Genomic DNA, 15,110 nt, shown 5'->3' with positions numbered 1-15,110 from the left:
GGCACCATATCCTTTATTTCATACCTACACATGCACACATTTTCCTCTTACATACCTCCAGCCTGTGTGATATCTCAGGCAGATGTGTGATCCCAGGCTCTTTGTAGATGAATTCCCGTTCATCCAGATCACCAAACTTGGCCCCATAAAAGCCCACTCGGAAATAAGTTCCAAACATCCTCTTATGTCCCTGGAGGGAAGAAAACACACTCAAATAAATACTAATCAGATATTTCTGTTGTGTCAATTATCCTTTGTGGATTTTTTAAATTATAAAGAAGACTTTGAAGGTTTTATTAAAAGCCAAAAATAAATTTGCAGCAGTTTTTTGTTTTCAAGGATGTTTAAAACACATATTTAAATACTGAATAAGAACATGTACCAAAATGATTTTTAAAATGTTTTATCTACAGCATCTTACGATCTTTCTTATTTTCACTTTAACTGAATAAATGACACAGCACCTCCTCTGTCATTACCTTCTGAATGATGTTATCAAAGGCTCTCTGAAGTTTGTCATGTGTTGACGCCAGTTTTCTGAAATCTCTATGTGCCTCTAGGATTGGTATGATGATCTTGTAGACCTCATTTACTGCCTCATAGAGACCACCCTGATGGGAAAGACAGCCATAGCTGCTGTTTAGCACAGAGTATAGTATATTTTAAGAAAATATAAACATTTATTGTTAAAGTGCAAAGATTTTCTCTGTTTCAGTTATACAGCATCCTTAAAGGCTGGCTTTTTTTTTTAGCATTAACAAAGTAGATATTTACCGCTTAAAAAAACAAAACACATTAATAATACTAATTTTATAAAGTAATTACTCCAACCTTGATAAAAAATCATTACAGGTTTTTTATGTTAGCACAAATACTAGTGCAGTTTTATGGTCTCACATTGCTGAAGAGCTCAGCAGCCTGTTCCAGCAATCCCACCAGGCCGCTCTCCGTGAAGTAGCGACCTGAGCACACCCCATCCTCATCCGGGGACAGGATGTCGTCCGACACCGCAGACTCCTCCAGCACATTGGGGGAGATATTCTGAGGAGAAGATCCGTCAGCTAATCACTCATTTAGCCCCGCTAATCACATGATCAATAACACGGCTTAAAATAAGATGTCCTGCGGTGAGAAATGGAACTCGTTTAATGACCATCCAATCAGTGGCTTGCTGCAGGTTAGACTGTCCTGAGCACAGAGGTCTTGTGTATAACACAGCTCATCAATAACATAATCAACTTTGTGACTGTTATAACTGTTTGTTTTCAGATGAGGGAAACAGGCTGTTCCCATCTTCCCACGGGAGCACATTTGCTTTTTTATTCTCCTCTTCATCTTCAAAGACACAGCGTTAAGCAGATATACCAGGGGATCATATTTACATGTTGACGTTATGAGTGTACAGCTCCCCCCTCTGGACACACACAACCAAATATGGAAGCAATCCACGGGGAGATGTGAGATTTTCTTGCTGTGCACTTGAAGGTTTGCCTTCATTCAACAGAACAACCAACAGCCATAATAAACAAATGAAGACTGCTTATTTTATGTTCCTGTGTTTCAGTCCTAAAAACTTATTATCTCCTTGTTATTTCTGTATGTATATGTTTGTGTGGTCTACCTGAAAGGTGACACTGCCAACAGGCAGGTACTTGTGATCCTCCAGCATGCTGAGGTACTCAGCCACCAGGGCGGCAGCGTGCACCAGACACATTGCAGACTCCGTGTAACACTTCCTGTTGTTGTGCTTCTCTGCCATGTTCTGCAGCCAGGTCAGGCGGAGGTCAGGAGACGTCTGGTAGCCTTTCGCTATCCTGGAGAGATATGGGAGTGGGAGAAGGGATCATTTTCCCCCCTAATTCATCTGGTAAAAGCCTATCTGAGATCAAAATCTCCGTATCAGAAAACCGTCACATGCTGGACAAACAAGTGCAAAAGTGGTAGTTAATGATATGGGCTCACTGCAGATAAGGTTCTGCATAAACTGTGTATTTTAATGACTGCATTTATGTCAAAATATTTTGAAATCAAATAGAGAAAAAGAAAAGTTGGAAATGAATGTACTGTATGAAAATAATGACTTTTGTGTAATACACTACATAAAAGGAGATCAAATAATAGTCTTAAGCAATATCAGTTTAACTGTGGCACAGATATAAATAAATGCCAATGTGTGAAAGACAAATTTCTCAAAATAAAATGTGAGCATGAGAGTGAGCACAGCAACATTAGTGGGTTATTGTGTTTTATGGGGAACATGAACGCTGAACACAATTTCCTGTTTTTGAGAAGAACAGAAAATTATCGACTAAACAGAAGAAGACTAAATCTAAAACACTGTTTATTTATTTATTTATTTATTTATTTATGTTTGCAAATCACCCTACAAAATTTACAAATTAATTCAAGCATCTGGTGACCACATGTTTTGCTCATCAATGACCTATGTGTGCTAGAAAGCTTGGAGGTATATGTGTAAAGCTAGCAGGTCAGTCTGTAAAGCTATGAGAGACTCGCCATGTGACCGAGACCAAAAACTAAATAGAAAGGTGCATGATAAATGACCATAGGTGACAGCGAAGCACGCTGAAGTGCCAAAATAACCAAAAGCACATACATGACCTCTGTCTCAGTGTTTCCCCTTCGTGTTCTCTCACACGCATGCACGCTCGGACACACATACTGTTTGCATTTGCATATACACAAAGCCAGATCAGAAGACTAAACTGCTACCACATGGTTACCATAGCGAGGGCAGCAAATAGAGGCAAAACATCCAGGCCACAGAGAAATAGGAAACAGTGGTGAAACACAGAGAAAAGCCACAGAGTGATGAGAAAATGATGATAGAGTAGGATGCAAAGAGGAAGACACTGAAGACAGACAGAAACCAAGTGAATGCCTTTTACACCAGATGCTTTTGGTTTCTTACCTGTACATGAGGTCCATGAGCATTTCAGGATCTTCCTGAAACTCCCTCATCTTCACTGTGTCGGATAAAATACTGTTCAGGTTTCTTAGAAGCTCATCCACCTGTAAAAAGAAAAAAAAAACCCAGACATACATCGAAAAGCAGGCTTAAGGTTATGAATCAAAATCAGTAATGCAACTGCTCAACTGTGTGACTGTGCGTATAACTTTATACCTGGGAGGGAAGCTGAGTATTCTGCATCTCAGTGTCCTCCTCTGCATAGGCCAGGATGGTGCGCAGAGAGCGTCTTAAGTACTCCTCCTGGAAGTCTGAAGACTTGCCCACCAGCGAGGCCAGAGACATGGTGACCTGCATCTTGACTCTCGAGAAATTCTGACAGAAGAGACCGCAGTGAATATGTGTTTAACGCTTTGCACTGTTTGTAAGTGTATACTGGATTTCCACAGACCAGAATATTAAACCTTTTTTCTCCATAGTTATTCTATAGCATGCAGGGGAAGTACTGGTGACAAAACAGAACAGAACATAACAGGAACTGCAAGATTACATTTTGCCTTCAAGTTGCATGGAAAAAATAAACCGCTAACATTTTTTACAACAGTTAAGAAGGAAACGCCATTTCTGGCTGCTCCCTTACTCACAAGAGGTCACCGCAGGAGGTAGGTGGATTTTTTTTTTTTTTTTGTAAACACCGGCTGCCCTTCCTGAAGCAACCCCTAAGGGATATGCGTCTCCTCCTGGGACTAAACGGGGATTTTTTGCTTGTGTAAACCACTACACTGTAATACCTAATAATATGCAGTTTGTCTTTGGAAACATTTTCTTGTTATCACCATTTAATAGCACAATGAGTGAGCTACAGCACATATTTTGCTATGCGCTTGGAAAGAATTAATAGTCCCCATTAGCAAGCATGAGCAAATACTGATTGCACAAAAGTCTCCCTGTTTCCCCCCCCGCTCCCCTCCCTATCCTATCCTCGTCTCTCCATCCTTCACACTACCTGTCCAAGAAAACAGGTGTGACAAACACCCTTCCATCTTCTGCAGAGAGGACCGTGTGTATGTGTGAGAGAGAATGTGGTCGTGTATGTGTGAAGTCCCATCTATCTCCAGCATGACCAGCTAAGCGGGAAATGATCTCCCATTAGCAGAGACATAATCACCCATGGATCATCTCTACGGCCCCATTCTGTTCAACTGAGCATGGAGCCAGAGCCTAACCACCCATCACTGCCCTCTAACTCAGTGTGTGCATGTGTGTGCGTATGAGAGAAAAGTACGGAGAAGTAGCCTAAATGATAGCTTAAGTCAACAAATAACCCTCTTTGTCCTTCTTTGTAATTGTATTTCTCATCTGCCCCCTTTTCCTCTTGTTCTCATTTTAACCTCTCCATAAATGGGCCGGTTTTAGCAACATTTATCTGTTTTGTGAGGGGGAAAAGGCTGCAGTTGTCTTTTTTTTTTTCTTTGTCTTTTTAAAGCAGTCTAAAATTAACTAAAATAACAAGGGAGGGAAAAAGTGTCACGACAGACTGAGAACATGACGAGGGGAGATCACGGGATAAAAATATAAACAATGAAAGAGGTAGGGAGTAAGTTCTGCATCAATGAGTCATTCAGCTGCTACGCTAATTCAGATCACAGCTCCCTCTGTATACAGCACATAAACAAACATACGCTGGGACATGCAAAGGAGAAATACTCCATTTAAACTGGAGATGCTGTGCGTGTGTGCATGGGCGTGCATGTGCTGTGCGGGCTGGAGTCTGACTTTCATTAAAGTGTACAGACTGTAAACACAGGAAATATCGACTGCAACAGCAGTTATCGAACCAGCGTGGAGAATGAAAGAAGATACTCTAGCCTCTGCCTCCCTTCCTTCATATCTGTCTTTTCTCAATCATGTCCTTTTCATTCCCTCCTATCATTGCTTCACCTCCGTTACCAACACTTCCCCGACTCTGTCATGACTTTCCTCCTTTCCTGTCTTTCGGCACAAATACTTACACATTCACACGCACATATGCAGTGAATCACGCACAGTTAATACACACACAGAGTTGCTGTCATTAGTTATAGAGGGGTTGGAACATGGGGAGGCAGACAGTGACATATCTCTCTGCTTTCCACTTAGAGACACATCCTTCAGCAGAAACTTTCTTGCTGCACGCTTAAAATAGACACGGAAAAGACATTAAAGCTGAGCAGAAGGGGAAGAGAGCAGAAGATAGGATAAGATCTGTGTGACTCCCTGCTTCTGTGTGTCTTCATGAGAACATGTATAAAAAGCAATTCTGAACTTGTGTGAGCACTTCAGCTCAAAGTGATACAAAAGCATTTTTTTCTGAAAGCTTAAAAAGGGTAGTGCGTGGCTAGTTCTTGATTTGTGGACGTTCCTATGCATCCTTACTGCTCACTAGAACACATAAATAGGATATTGTGTGATTACATGTTGCTGTGATGTGTGCGCTTACACTGGCATTACTGTAGCTGTATCTCATGATGAGATAGAGGGTGGCACAGGCCTGGCTTCTGTTCTCATCCACAGGGCTGCTGCAGTACTGAAGCACCTTCTGGCACAGGTCTGCACACTGCTCCGCCTCCTCTTCAAACAACAGATCTCCAAACTACACGCACACACACACACACACACACACACACACACGATGATATACACAGCCACACACACAGATATATACATAAATAATTCTGGCTTGTATCAGCAGTTGGCCACCCACACAAACAAATAAGAACATTTAATTTAGACACAGATAGTGTTCATCTAAACAGACCAACCCACACACACCACCTCCTGAATTTTCAAAAAGTGAAACTAAACACACACGCACACGCACACACACACACACACACACACGTCATCATGAAACTACCTTGACGACAAGTGCTCTGAGCGTGCTGAAGGTGTGAGAGAGGAAAGTGGTACTCTGGCTGCAGGTGAGAGAGTGGAGTAACACCTTCAGCACCCCGCCAACTACGCTGTCCTTACAATCAGCCAATGGCACCGCCTGAATGTGAGACAGAGAGAAAAATAGATGATACGCTAGGGAAACACTGGGGAAAAAATAAATAAATAAATAAATCACATGAATACAAAAGTCCCAGTTTAACTTCTTAGCTAGAGAGTACACAACAAGCAGATGAGTAAAAAGTTTATGATAGACCATTAAAGCTGCATAGAGTGGATACCCTCGTGTACCCTTGTCTACTAACTAACCTTCTACTAGAGGAGAATGGTGAGACTGCTTTGTCATATGAAGGCAAAAGTAACTCAAATAACCACTTGTTACAACCAAGCTATGCAGAAGAGCATCTCCAAATGAACAACATTGAACTTTGAAGCAGATGGGCACCCAGTGCCACTCCTGTCAACTGAGAACAGGAAACTGAGGCAACAGCAACAAGAATTGGAAAAAATTGGAAAATGTTGACTGGTTTGATGAGTCTTGTTTTACTCTACAGCAATTTTTCGTAAGGGCCCAAGTTTGGCACGAAAGCACGGAAAGCAAGCATCCGCCCTGCTGCTGGTGGTGTAATGGTGTGGGGATATTTTCTTGGCACACTTTGTGCCCTTCAGTACCATCTGAGCATTGTTTACGTGCCACAGTCAACCTGAGTTGTTGCTGCTCATCATGTCCATCCCTTTATGACCATTTTCCGATGGCTGCTTCCAGCAGGATAATGTGCCGTGTCACAAATTTAAGATAATCTCTAGCTGGTTTCTCGAACAAGAGAGCAAGTTCACTGAAATGGCCTCTGCAGTCACCAGAACTCAAGCCAACAGAACACCTTTGGGATGTTGCAGAACGCAGCTGAGAAATCTGAGTAATGCCATCACGTCAAAATATCTGTGGAATGTACCCAACATGTCGTTGAATCTATACCACGAGGAGTTCAGGCAGTTCTAATACTAGCAAGGTGTAACTAGTGAAGTGGCTGGCGATAATATATAATGACAACGTAACATAGTAAGTCTAAAATGATTGCAAATGTATTTATTAAATGCACATTAACGTTACTCAGGGTATTTAAGACAGTTTTGACCTGGACAATTGTCTCCAGCAGGTCGAGCACTATGAGGTTTGACTCAGTGGCCAAGTTCCCACTGATCAGAGCTTCCTGGTCCAACTCAGCTTTAGTCCTGATGGAAAATGAGGAAAGAGAGGCAAATATTAAAAATATAAAAGAAAGAAGGAAAAGAAAAAGGAGAGAAAGGGAAAGGCATAGAAGAAGACATCCAGGTGCATCAAGAGGTAATAATTAAAGGGAAAAAAACTGAGAAGGAGACACAAAGATTACAACATACTTATCCTGTCTGTCATTGGTCTGTCGCCACTGAGTGAGATCCTTTCTCCAGCGGAGGACCTCTCTCTGACCCATGGTCCTATCTGTTCCTGTGTGGTATATAAAAACAGAGCATGAGAAGAAGAAAAAAAGTACACTTATTGTGCAGACTATAAACTAAAACTGCATCCATGTGGTAGAAGTATGAACAGCCTGTCATGTGAAAAGATTTACTGCAGTGTAAGAAGAAAATTATATGATTAGTGCCTGAAAGTGTGGATTACAAAATAAACAAAAGGCTTTTCATATATGCAGCAATCCTGGACCGCACAACTATAAAAATTATCATAAGATTTCCAAAATCTGAGTGTTGACTATTTTAAGAGGAAGTTTGTGTGTAAATCTTTGAAACATTCTACATTTAAATGTCAGAAAACCAATTCCAGGCTTTATTCCTTAAAGTGCCAAGAAACACATCACCTCCAACTCGTTTCATCATTTCCCCACGGGCTCCCATTCCTCTCAGCAGGGCCTCCTCCAACTGATGTTTGGCCTGCTGAGATTTCTGTAAGGCCTGGGTGCTCACTTTGTCACTGCTCTGCTTTCCCTACAAAACACACAATAAGCACGTAGTAACCAGGAAGAAAATACACAAGGATACATTGGTAACATGCACTGAGGAGTGTGAGAAAAAACACGTGTAGGGAAGGTATGCAAATACACAAACATCCAAAGTAGTGCATTAAATTAAATTATTAGAAAATAAGCAAAGACAGACCCTATACTCAAAGCAGGAGATACAGATGGTGAGGAGCTCCAGCAGTTTGTTGAGCTGTGAGGGAGGCATATCTATAGTCCAGCGCTGAATCAGGTTCCCATCGGCATTCTTCATCACCCACAGGAAGCACACCAAAAGGTGGCGACTGGTGTCTGCAGCCAGGGTGGCTATGGATTTACCTTGCTGGGAAGAAGAGAGGACAGAGACAGATATGTGTTGTATCCAATGGAGTGCAGCTCTCACTGAATGGAAATGTGTGCATCTGCTGCAGATTACACATTTAGAAACTGTGTCCTAGAAATAAATTAAACTGTCACACGCAAAACAAAATCTATGAAGCTGTTCTAAAACTACACTCTGCTTGCAATAACGTCATAGATCCAATTCATATTAAATTCATGTGACACAACTGCCAGTGCTCAACCTATTGAGTTATACAGTGTACTCTAACAAGTGCATACAACAAACTAACAGTACATCACTGACAAGCTTCTCTAAACCACAAATATGGTTTCTCACTAGCTTCAATGAAATATGGTTCTCTCCTCCATCTTAACAGGTGTTAAATCTATTGCAGATTCATTTACCTTCACTCGTGAGATGATGAATCGCTAGTATAGACGGCTACCGCTGCTTCATTTTGCAGCAGCTTTGATAAATGTAGCCATTAACCTCCTAGTGCTCTAGGTGTCCCACCTAGAACCTTGTTTCCAGGTCTCTGTCTTTTGGGGTGTTTTTTTGGGTTTTTTAAGAGCAGGACTGCCCGGAGCTTACCAGAACCTACATCAAATATTACAGTTTAATCTAAAAGCATCTCTTGTTTATCATAGGAAAATATTGTTCTCTCTATGAGTAAGATTCACTGGAAACATTGTTAGAAGGTGGACTGCCCAAAAATGAGGACCAAGTGCTCTGGGGGAGGTGTTTAGTTTTGTGGTGGATACCAGAACAATGGCTCACTCTTGTCAAAATCATATTTTCCACAACAGCACTTCTTGCAGCAACATACAAGGAACTGATTCATCTTTTGGAAAGAAACAGAAGGAAGATAAAAAGAATGGCAGCGTTCGGTTTTGGCGCCTGTGTTGTTGCTGTAGCTGTACTTGATGGATGTGTTTGTCAGGGAGGATGGCCCTGTTCACTTATGATGGCAATGCCTGCCCATAAACCATCTCCCGGAGACGTGTGTGTATGCGTGTGCGTGATTTTTCAGGATGAATGAAGTATGTGTGTGGCTCTGACAGCTAATCAATCTGCTTCTGTGCAGCTCACCTGTTAGGAATGGGAATATTCACAGATACAGTCGCTCACATGCGCACACACAAGCACGTCTGAACTTTTAAAAACAACAGGCAGCAGGCTATAATCTGTTACCGTCCTTTTATTAGGAAATTAAATACACATGGCCATTACCATAGATGCCATGGAAAGAAGAGCGTTCCGTCCCAGTGTGTTGAAGGGGTTCCCAGCAATTGCCATGGCAACAGACTGATTGATAGGTGGGACATTTTCAAGGTCATCATCAGGTCCGCCTGACTTGTTTTTCCCGCTGCGCGAGTCAGAAACTACGGAGACAAACAAGGGGCAATTATATTAAACTGGTGAAGAGAAGGACTGCAGCACACAGGATTACCTTACACCATTAAAAGTAACACAATTGTATCTCAATTAGAGATAAAATACATAAAACAGAAAAGTTACTTGTTACAACTATACAGAGTTGAGAAGGTGTTGGATGGTTATAAACGTAGATTTAGTAAATACGTTTCATATGAGTTATTGTCATAAATTAAAATCAATAAAAGCGTACATATTTATTTTCATGTAGCTTTCAGAAACACAGCAACAAGATAGTATGATGCAATTTTGGGAGTATTGGTGGGAAAGGTGACCTATCATATCCTCTTCATCACTACCATCAGGGCAGCGGTACAAAGATCTGTTAAACAAATCTAAGTGATGTTAAATGGTGTGAAATGGGTGTCACTTGTGTTTGTATTTGATTTTTGGTGACGTTACTGGCAATGTCTTTAATGGCCAACACTTGATGTCTTTTAAATGTGCTATATAAATAAAGGTGACTTGACTAGACTTAATGTCTCTAATTGTGATGTCTTTACTGTTGTAGTTATATTTGTCACCACAAGGCATGAATGGAATTTACAAAAAGGACAAATAAATATAAATATAAATGATTTTTTAATTATGAGCCAAAGGCCCTTCATTTGTTTCTGATAATTAACATTGAACAGAGTCTCAAATCAGCAGAAAGAGAGCTCAGTTTTCTTATCGTAATAAAGTATCATGGAGAACCTTTTCAATGAGCTTGTAGTCTGGAGCAAACCTGTGTGTGTGTGTGTGTGTGTGTGTGTGTGTGTGTGTGTGTACACACGTACCAGTGAAATCCAGGTAGTTGGTGGATTCTATAATAATCCCTACCAGGGGGAGGTAGAGAGCAGCCACCTTGGCCCTGACTTCAGGTTTGATACAGCGATGGTCAAGATCATGAGCACACAGCAGGCTGTAGATTGCATTGATGGACCTTCTCTGGACCTTTCCCCTGTGAACACGCATGCATACTGTTTCATTTGAATAATATCGCCAATGATTAGTACACAGCTTTCACATGTTTACAGAGGTCGATATTGATTTAATTGATATATTTTACAAAACAAATAAGACAGGAGCTTTTTAGTAAGAATGTAATTAGTCAAGTAAGAAAGCAGGCAGTTTTGAGTAACGTGCAAGTAGCTGTACTTCCATACCCCTCTGACTCCATGTCTAGCGCTGCACTGAGCTCTGTCAGTAACAGACCCGTGAGGTAGTGTTGCTGCTTGAATTCAGGAGAAAGTTCAAACAGAGCCAAGATCCTCTGCTGCTCCTGGAAACTGCATGAGCCAGAACTCTGAAAACATAGATAAAATGAAGGAGTGGCAACAAGATTAGCGTAAAAATGTTTCTTAGTGGAAAATAAAGCACTTTTTAAACAGAATTTTTCACTAAAAGAAAACTAACAAACAAAACAAAACTTAATCTTATCTCATCTAGTCAGTTAAATTACTCCCTAAACTCCCGTTCTGTGTTTGTATTTTTCCCAGTTATCTTCTCCTAGATGGCCAGTCCTTACTTTCCTTAACATTTTTGCAGCCACATTAATATTCCTGTATAAATAAACTCAACTTGGTAAAGCGGTAACCCGAGTGTCCAAATAATTCATGTAAAATTTGCACTGGCGAGTGGGCGAACCTGTGAGGAGATGGATGGACACGGTGAGGCGGGTGCGGAGGCAGGGCTGCTGAAGAAGAGGCTCAGGTTGAGATAGTGCTCATGACTGCACAGGATTCGCAGGAACTCTAGACGCATGCTGATCAGCGTCGGCATTGAAACACTCTTAGCCGACATCTAAAAGTGAAAGGGAGCATAAAAGTTTATTTTTCCAGAATCAGCATCTGGAGGGATATAATTATTAACATTAATCTGTTATTTTACCTGATTGCAATAGTTTTTCACTAGGTGGAATACAAATCCTCTGTCCATGAGCGACATCAGGTCATAAAGGAAAAAAGCCAGGCTGATGTTGACTTTCTCTGCTTGCTCTACCTCCTAAAACAACAGTCAACAAACAGCAATCAGGAAGCTGCACCAGATGGATCTTACTGAGTATCTAGCTGTGTAAGCTGTGCTCTCGATTCCACAGAGGCAAATATAATTAGCACTCCCAACTTCCTGTTGTTTGGAGGACATCGACAACATGTACAGTCAGGTTGAAATTGCCTCTCTCAACACAACCCAGGAGGACAGAAGGTACACGAATGCGCTCGGCTGCAGAGTTTGCAGATCGAAGTCAAATTGATTAGGCTCAGAAGCTCACGATTTATTTTCGTCGTCATCATTACTAACGTTTCTTACCTTTTGTTGTTTGACCAGGATGGTCCCAATCTCAGCTGTAACCACAGAGACAATTGTGGTGATGTCATCTTTAAATCGGTCAGAGAAGCGACTTCTGCGAGGAATATTGTACTTGTCCAGCTGGGACACATGCTGAGCCATGCTTTTCACCTGTTTAAACCATAACACACCCATTGATAATTGTTAAGAAAAGGTGAAAAACGCAATCTTTGATTTTTCTTTTTGTTAAAAAGGTGGCCTGATAGTTAAAGAGGGCAGTGTTTGATTATTTTATCATCAGCTTCTATTTTCAAATCAACAAGCCTATCAAGCCACGCAAAAATCCCTAATTTAATTAAAGTAGGCAATGAGGTTGAGGGCAGAAGCATAAATAAGCAAGACGAATTGAGTGAATGAGCATGAATGTCAGTGATGACACAGCTGAACTGCAAAACAGAAAATAAATTGTCAAGTGTTTTTTGTAATTTATTGCCTCGGGCGCTTTCGAACACCCTCTTAATATTCATACAATACTACCACTATCATTTATCTTTGGAGGTGTTTGGCCATGAGGTCACATTTGCTTGATATGACTCATTTTTATAACTCAGTCTATTTATCATTAACATCTGTGGATGCCTTCCCTCTTGCAGAGAGGTATAAAAATAAACACTGACCAGCAGCTCAAAGAAGAACCAGGCGTATTTGTAGGCATTTTCTCTGCAGACCCCGGTGCTGACAACCATTTGCAGGGCCAGCTCCTCATGAAATTGCTGCAAGAGAAAAAATACAAATGCTTTAATTCATGAGAACCCGTCTTACCCTGATAGCAGGTAGAGAATTTTTTTAAAGACTGCCTCATAATTGGAGTTCTAATAGATTATTATATTAACATATTGCTGTGAACTGGTTTTAATATGCTGGCTGCTTTGAATAGACACAAAAAAAAAGCATAAACAGCTCCAATATCAGTGTCACTGGTGTCACACTGCCACCTTGTGGTCATAAGGGTGAACTGGAGGATGAAAGTATTTGTTTAGCTGTGTTACAGGATGTTTGAGATAGAAGTAATGTTGAAATAGAACACAGAAATCAAACACAGCTTTTATGGTATCGTTCCATGTACTGCTACAGAATTATTTTTCAGTCACTGCAGTGTCTCTAACGTATAATAGAGATGACTAACCAGAATTTCTACTTCAAAAACTAAAATAACAAGGCTTTTCATTTATTCTTAATTGAAAGCAATTCAGTTAGACATTAAAACCCATATATGTTTTAGCCTTTATTTACAGCTACATACAATGTTTTTAAAAAGTCATTATGTGTTGCCTTGCCCTTGTGTACTGTAACTGTCTTGATTGGAGACTTTAAGTAAGGCTCTGACAATGAATAGCAGTGAAACAAGCCTGCACTGATAAATTCTTCTGTACACAATAAGATCTGAATGACAGCTTTCAAATAAATCAAATAAATATATCAAAGAGCCTCAAAAATACTGATTAAATATCAGTTCATTTCATAAATTCACATATTCCATTTCCATCTCAAAAAGATAATTAGTAATGCCATCCAACCTCCTCACCACAGAGGGATATTGTTCAGGTTTCATGCCATTAACATGTAAATATCTATAATGAGGTGTAAATGTTGCATTAGCTATGACACTACATACAGTCATGGTCACAGGTGCTCAACATTCAGTGGGCCCGTACAGTAAAAACTGTAATTTCCACAGTTAATCAAGTCATTTGAATGTAACTCCTACACCGTGTCTTGCTTACCCCCAATACATGAATTAAATTAGCCTGTTTCGGTCCAGCTAACCTTCTTCGAGTACAAAGGTAATGTCTGTTGACTTACACGAGTATACACACATGCACAGTCAGCATATTCAGTATATGTGATGGCATAAAAATGGTATTTAATCTTTTAAATGGGAAGACATGAATAACAGCGACGGATCACCTTTGATGAAAACAACAGATATCCATCAGTTTAGATAAAGTCAATGTTGATACAAATCATTAAAAGGAAATATGTTACCCAGTTCATACTCATTCCTTGCCGTTTTCTGTATCATTATTTTCCGTCTCTAATTCTTTTATAAAAATGTAATTGCATTGCTACATAATAAAACGGGTCCAAAAAAGTAAAGAAAGTAAGAACTTTGAACCTTTCTGTTGGATGGCCTGGTGTTTCCTGATGGGTTCTGATGGTTGTTTACGTCTACGTAGGTGGACATGCGGCTGCCTGGGTTGTTGTGGCCCTGGAGACAGTAACACACAAGTTCCATCACATTGGATGTGATGGATGCATTCATTAGAGTGGGTGTCTAGTGGCCTATTACAATAGCTAATGTACTGTGGGGATGAAGAGCAAATGGCTATTTTGTGTGTATGAAGATGCATGCTGGCATATTTACATACTGTACTTTGTGTGTGTGTGTGCTCAATTAGGCAAATTCATACAGTACATTAGCCTAGTGCAACATGGACTTAGTAAAACCTTAAAGAGTATGTTAAAATAAAAAAAAGTGGACACAAGCTAAACTAACTTTTCTGTATTTTGCACCAGATCCAGGTTAAGACATGAGAAATCTCAGCTGATGAAGCTGGTCAGTACCTTGGCAGAGAGAATATTTTTGACCTCGTCATCTTCAGCGGAGTTATGTGGGCCTGGGATATCAGGGTTGCTGCTGCTTCTGATCCTGGACTGGAGAAGCATGCTGCCAACGGTGGCAGCCGTGGCCCGACCCATAGTGCTGTATCGGCTCTCTGCTGAAGGTACTGCGCCACCTGTACCTGATCACATGTTCATAGATACAAAAGGAAAAAAGAAACAAAGAAAATTCTTAATACTTGAAACACTCAGAGCAAATATGTTCACAGGAACGACAAAACAAAAGAAATGCATCCTTTTAAATGATGAAGCACCTGGATTCTGCATGTCTCGAGGGGGATCGGGCAGGCGAAACACCCAGTACAGGTAGGTTGCCAAGAGGCTGTTCCTACCCAGCTGGTCCCTGATCAGTTCCTGGCTGTTATGAAGGCTGTTGATGATGGACACCACTGACTCAAAGGCTATCTGTGCCAGATTGGCTGCAGAAAGGAAGCATGGATTTTAAAAAAAACCCAAGTAATTAAATGAGTACAGTGAATGAAAAATAAATCTGATTATTTAGCTAATTTAGCTTCAAATCTGATGA

General features: G+C 40.6%; 1 protein-coding gene across 4 annotated transcripts in view; it reads right to left on the bottom strand.

The window, feature by feature from the left end:
- The window catches only part of dock8 (dedicator of cytokinesis 8), a 55,149-nt gene that overhangs the window by 7,923 nt on the left and 32,116 nt on the right, over positions 1-15,110 (bottom strand). For 3 of the 4 annotated variants that reach the window (XM_012918024.5, XM_004547205.6, XM_012918025.3), the window contains 22 exons: positions 14,839-15,003; positions 14,528-14,706; positions 14,079-14,171; positions 12,580-12,675; positions 11,924-12,073; positions 11,504-11,617; positions 11,261-11,416; positions 10,780-10,919; positions 10,411-10,574; positions 9,428-9,579; positions 8,015-8,197; positions 7,717-7,843; positions 7,259-7,346; positions 6,997-7,093; positions 5,826-5,960; positions 5,409-5,561; positions 3,146-3,304; positions 2,933-3,033; positions 1,622-1,814; positions 898-1,041; positions 480-611; positions 56-190 (listed from right to left, as the gene is read on the bottom strand). In XM_012918024.5, coding sequence (XP_012773478.3) covers positions 56-190; positions 480-611; positions 898-1,041; positions 1,622-1,814; positions 2,933-3,033; positions 3,146-3,304; positions 5,409-5,561; positions 5,826-5,960; positions 6,997-7,093; positions 7,259-7,346; positions 7,717-7,843; positions 8,015-8,197; positions 9,428-9,579; positions 10,411-10,574; positions 10,780-10,919; positions 11,261-11,416; positions 11,504-11,617; positions 11,924-12,073; positions 12,580-12,675; positions 14,079-14,171; positions 14,528-14,706; positions 14,839-15,003 — 3,056 coding nt within the window. The remainder of the gene's footprint in view (positions 1-55; positions 191-479; positions 612-897; positions 1,042-1,621; positions 1,815-2,932; positions 3,034-3,145; positions 3,305-5,408; positions 5,562-5,825; positions 5,961-6,996; positions 7,094-7,258; positions 7,347-7,716; positions 7,844-8,014; positions 8,198-9,427; positions 9,580-10,410; positions 10,575-10,779; positions 10,920-11,260; positions 11,417-11,503; positions 11,618-11,923; positions 12,074-12,579; positions 12,676-14,078; positions 14,172-14,527; positions 14,707-14,838; positions 15,004-15,110) is intronic. The other variant, XM_012918023.5, reaches the window with a different exon arrangement.

The sequence above is a fragment of the Maylandia zebra genome, linkage group LG12 (assembly GCF_041146795.1).
Source record: "Maylandia zebra isolate NMK-2024a linkage group LG12, Mzebra_GT3a, whole genome shotgun sequence".
NCBI lineage: Eukaryota > Metazoa > Chordata > Actinopteri > Cichliformes > Cichlidae > Maylandia > Maylandia zebra.
Note: the sequence above shows the minus strand (reverse complement) of the source record. Positions and strands in the feature narration are given on the sequence as shown.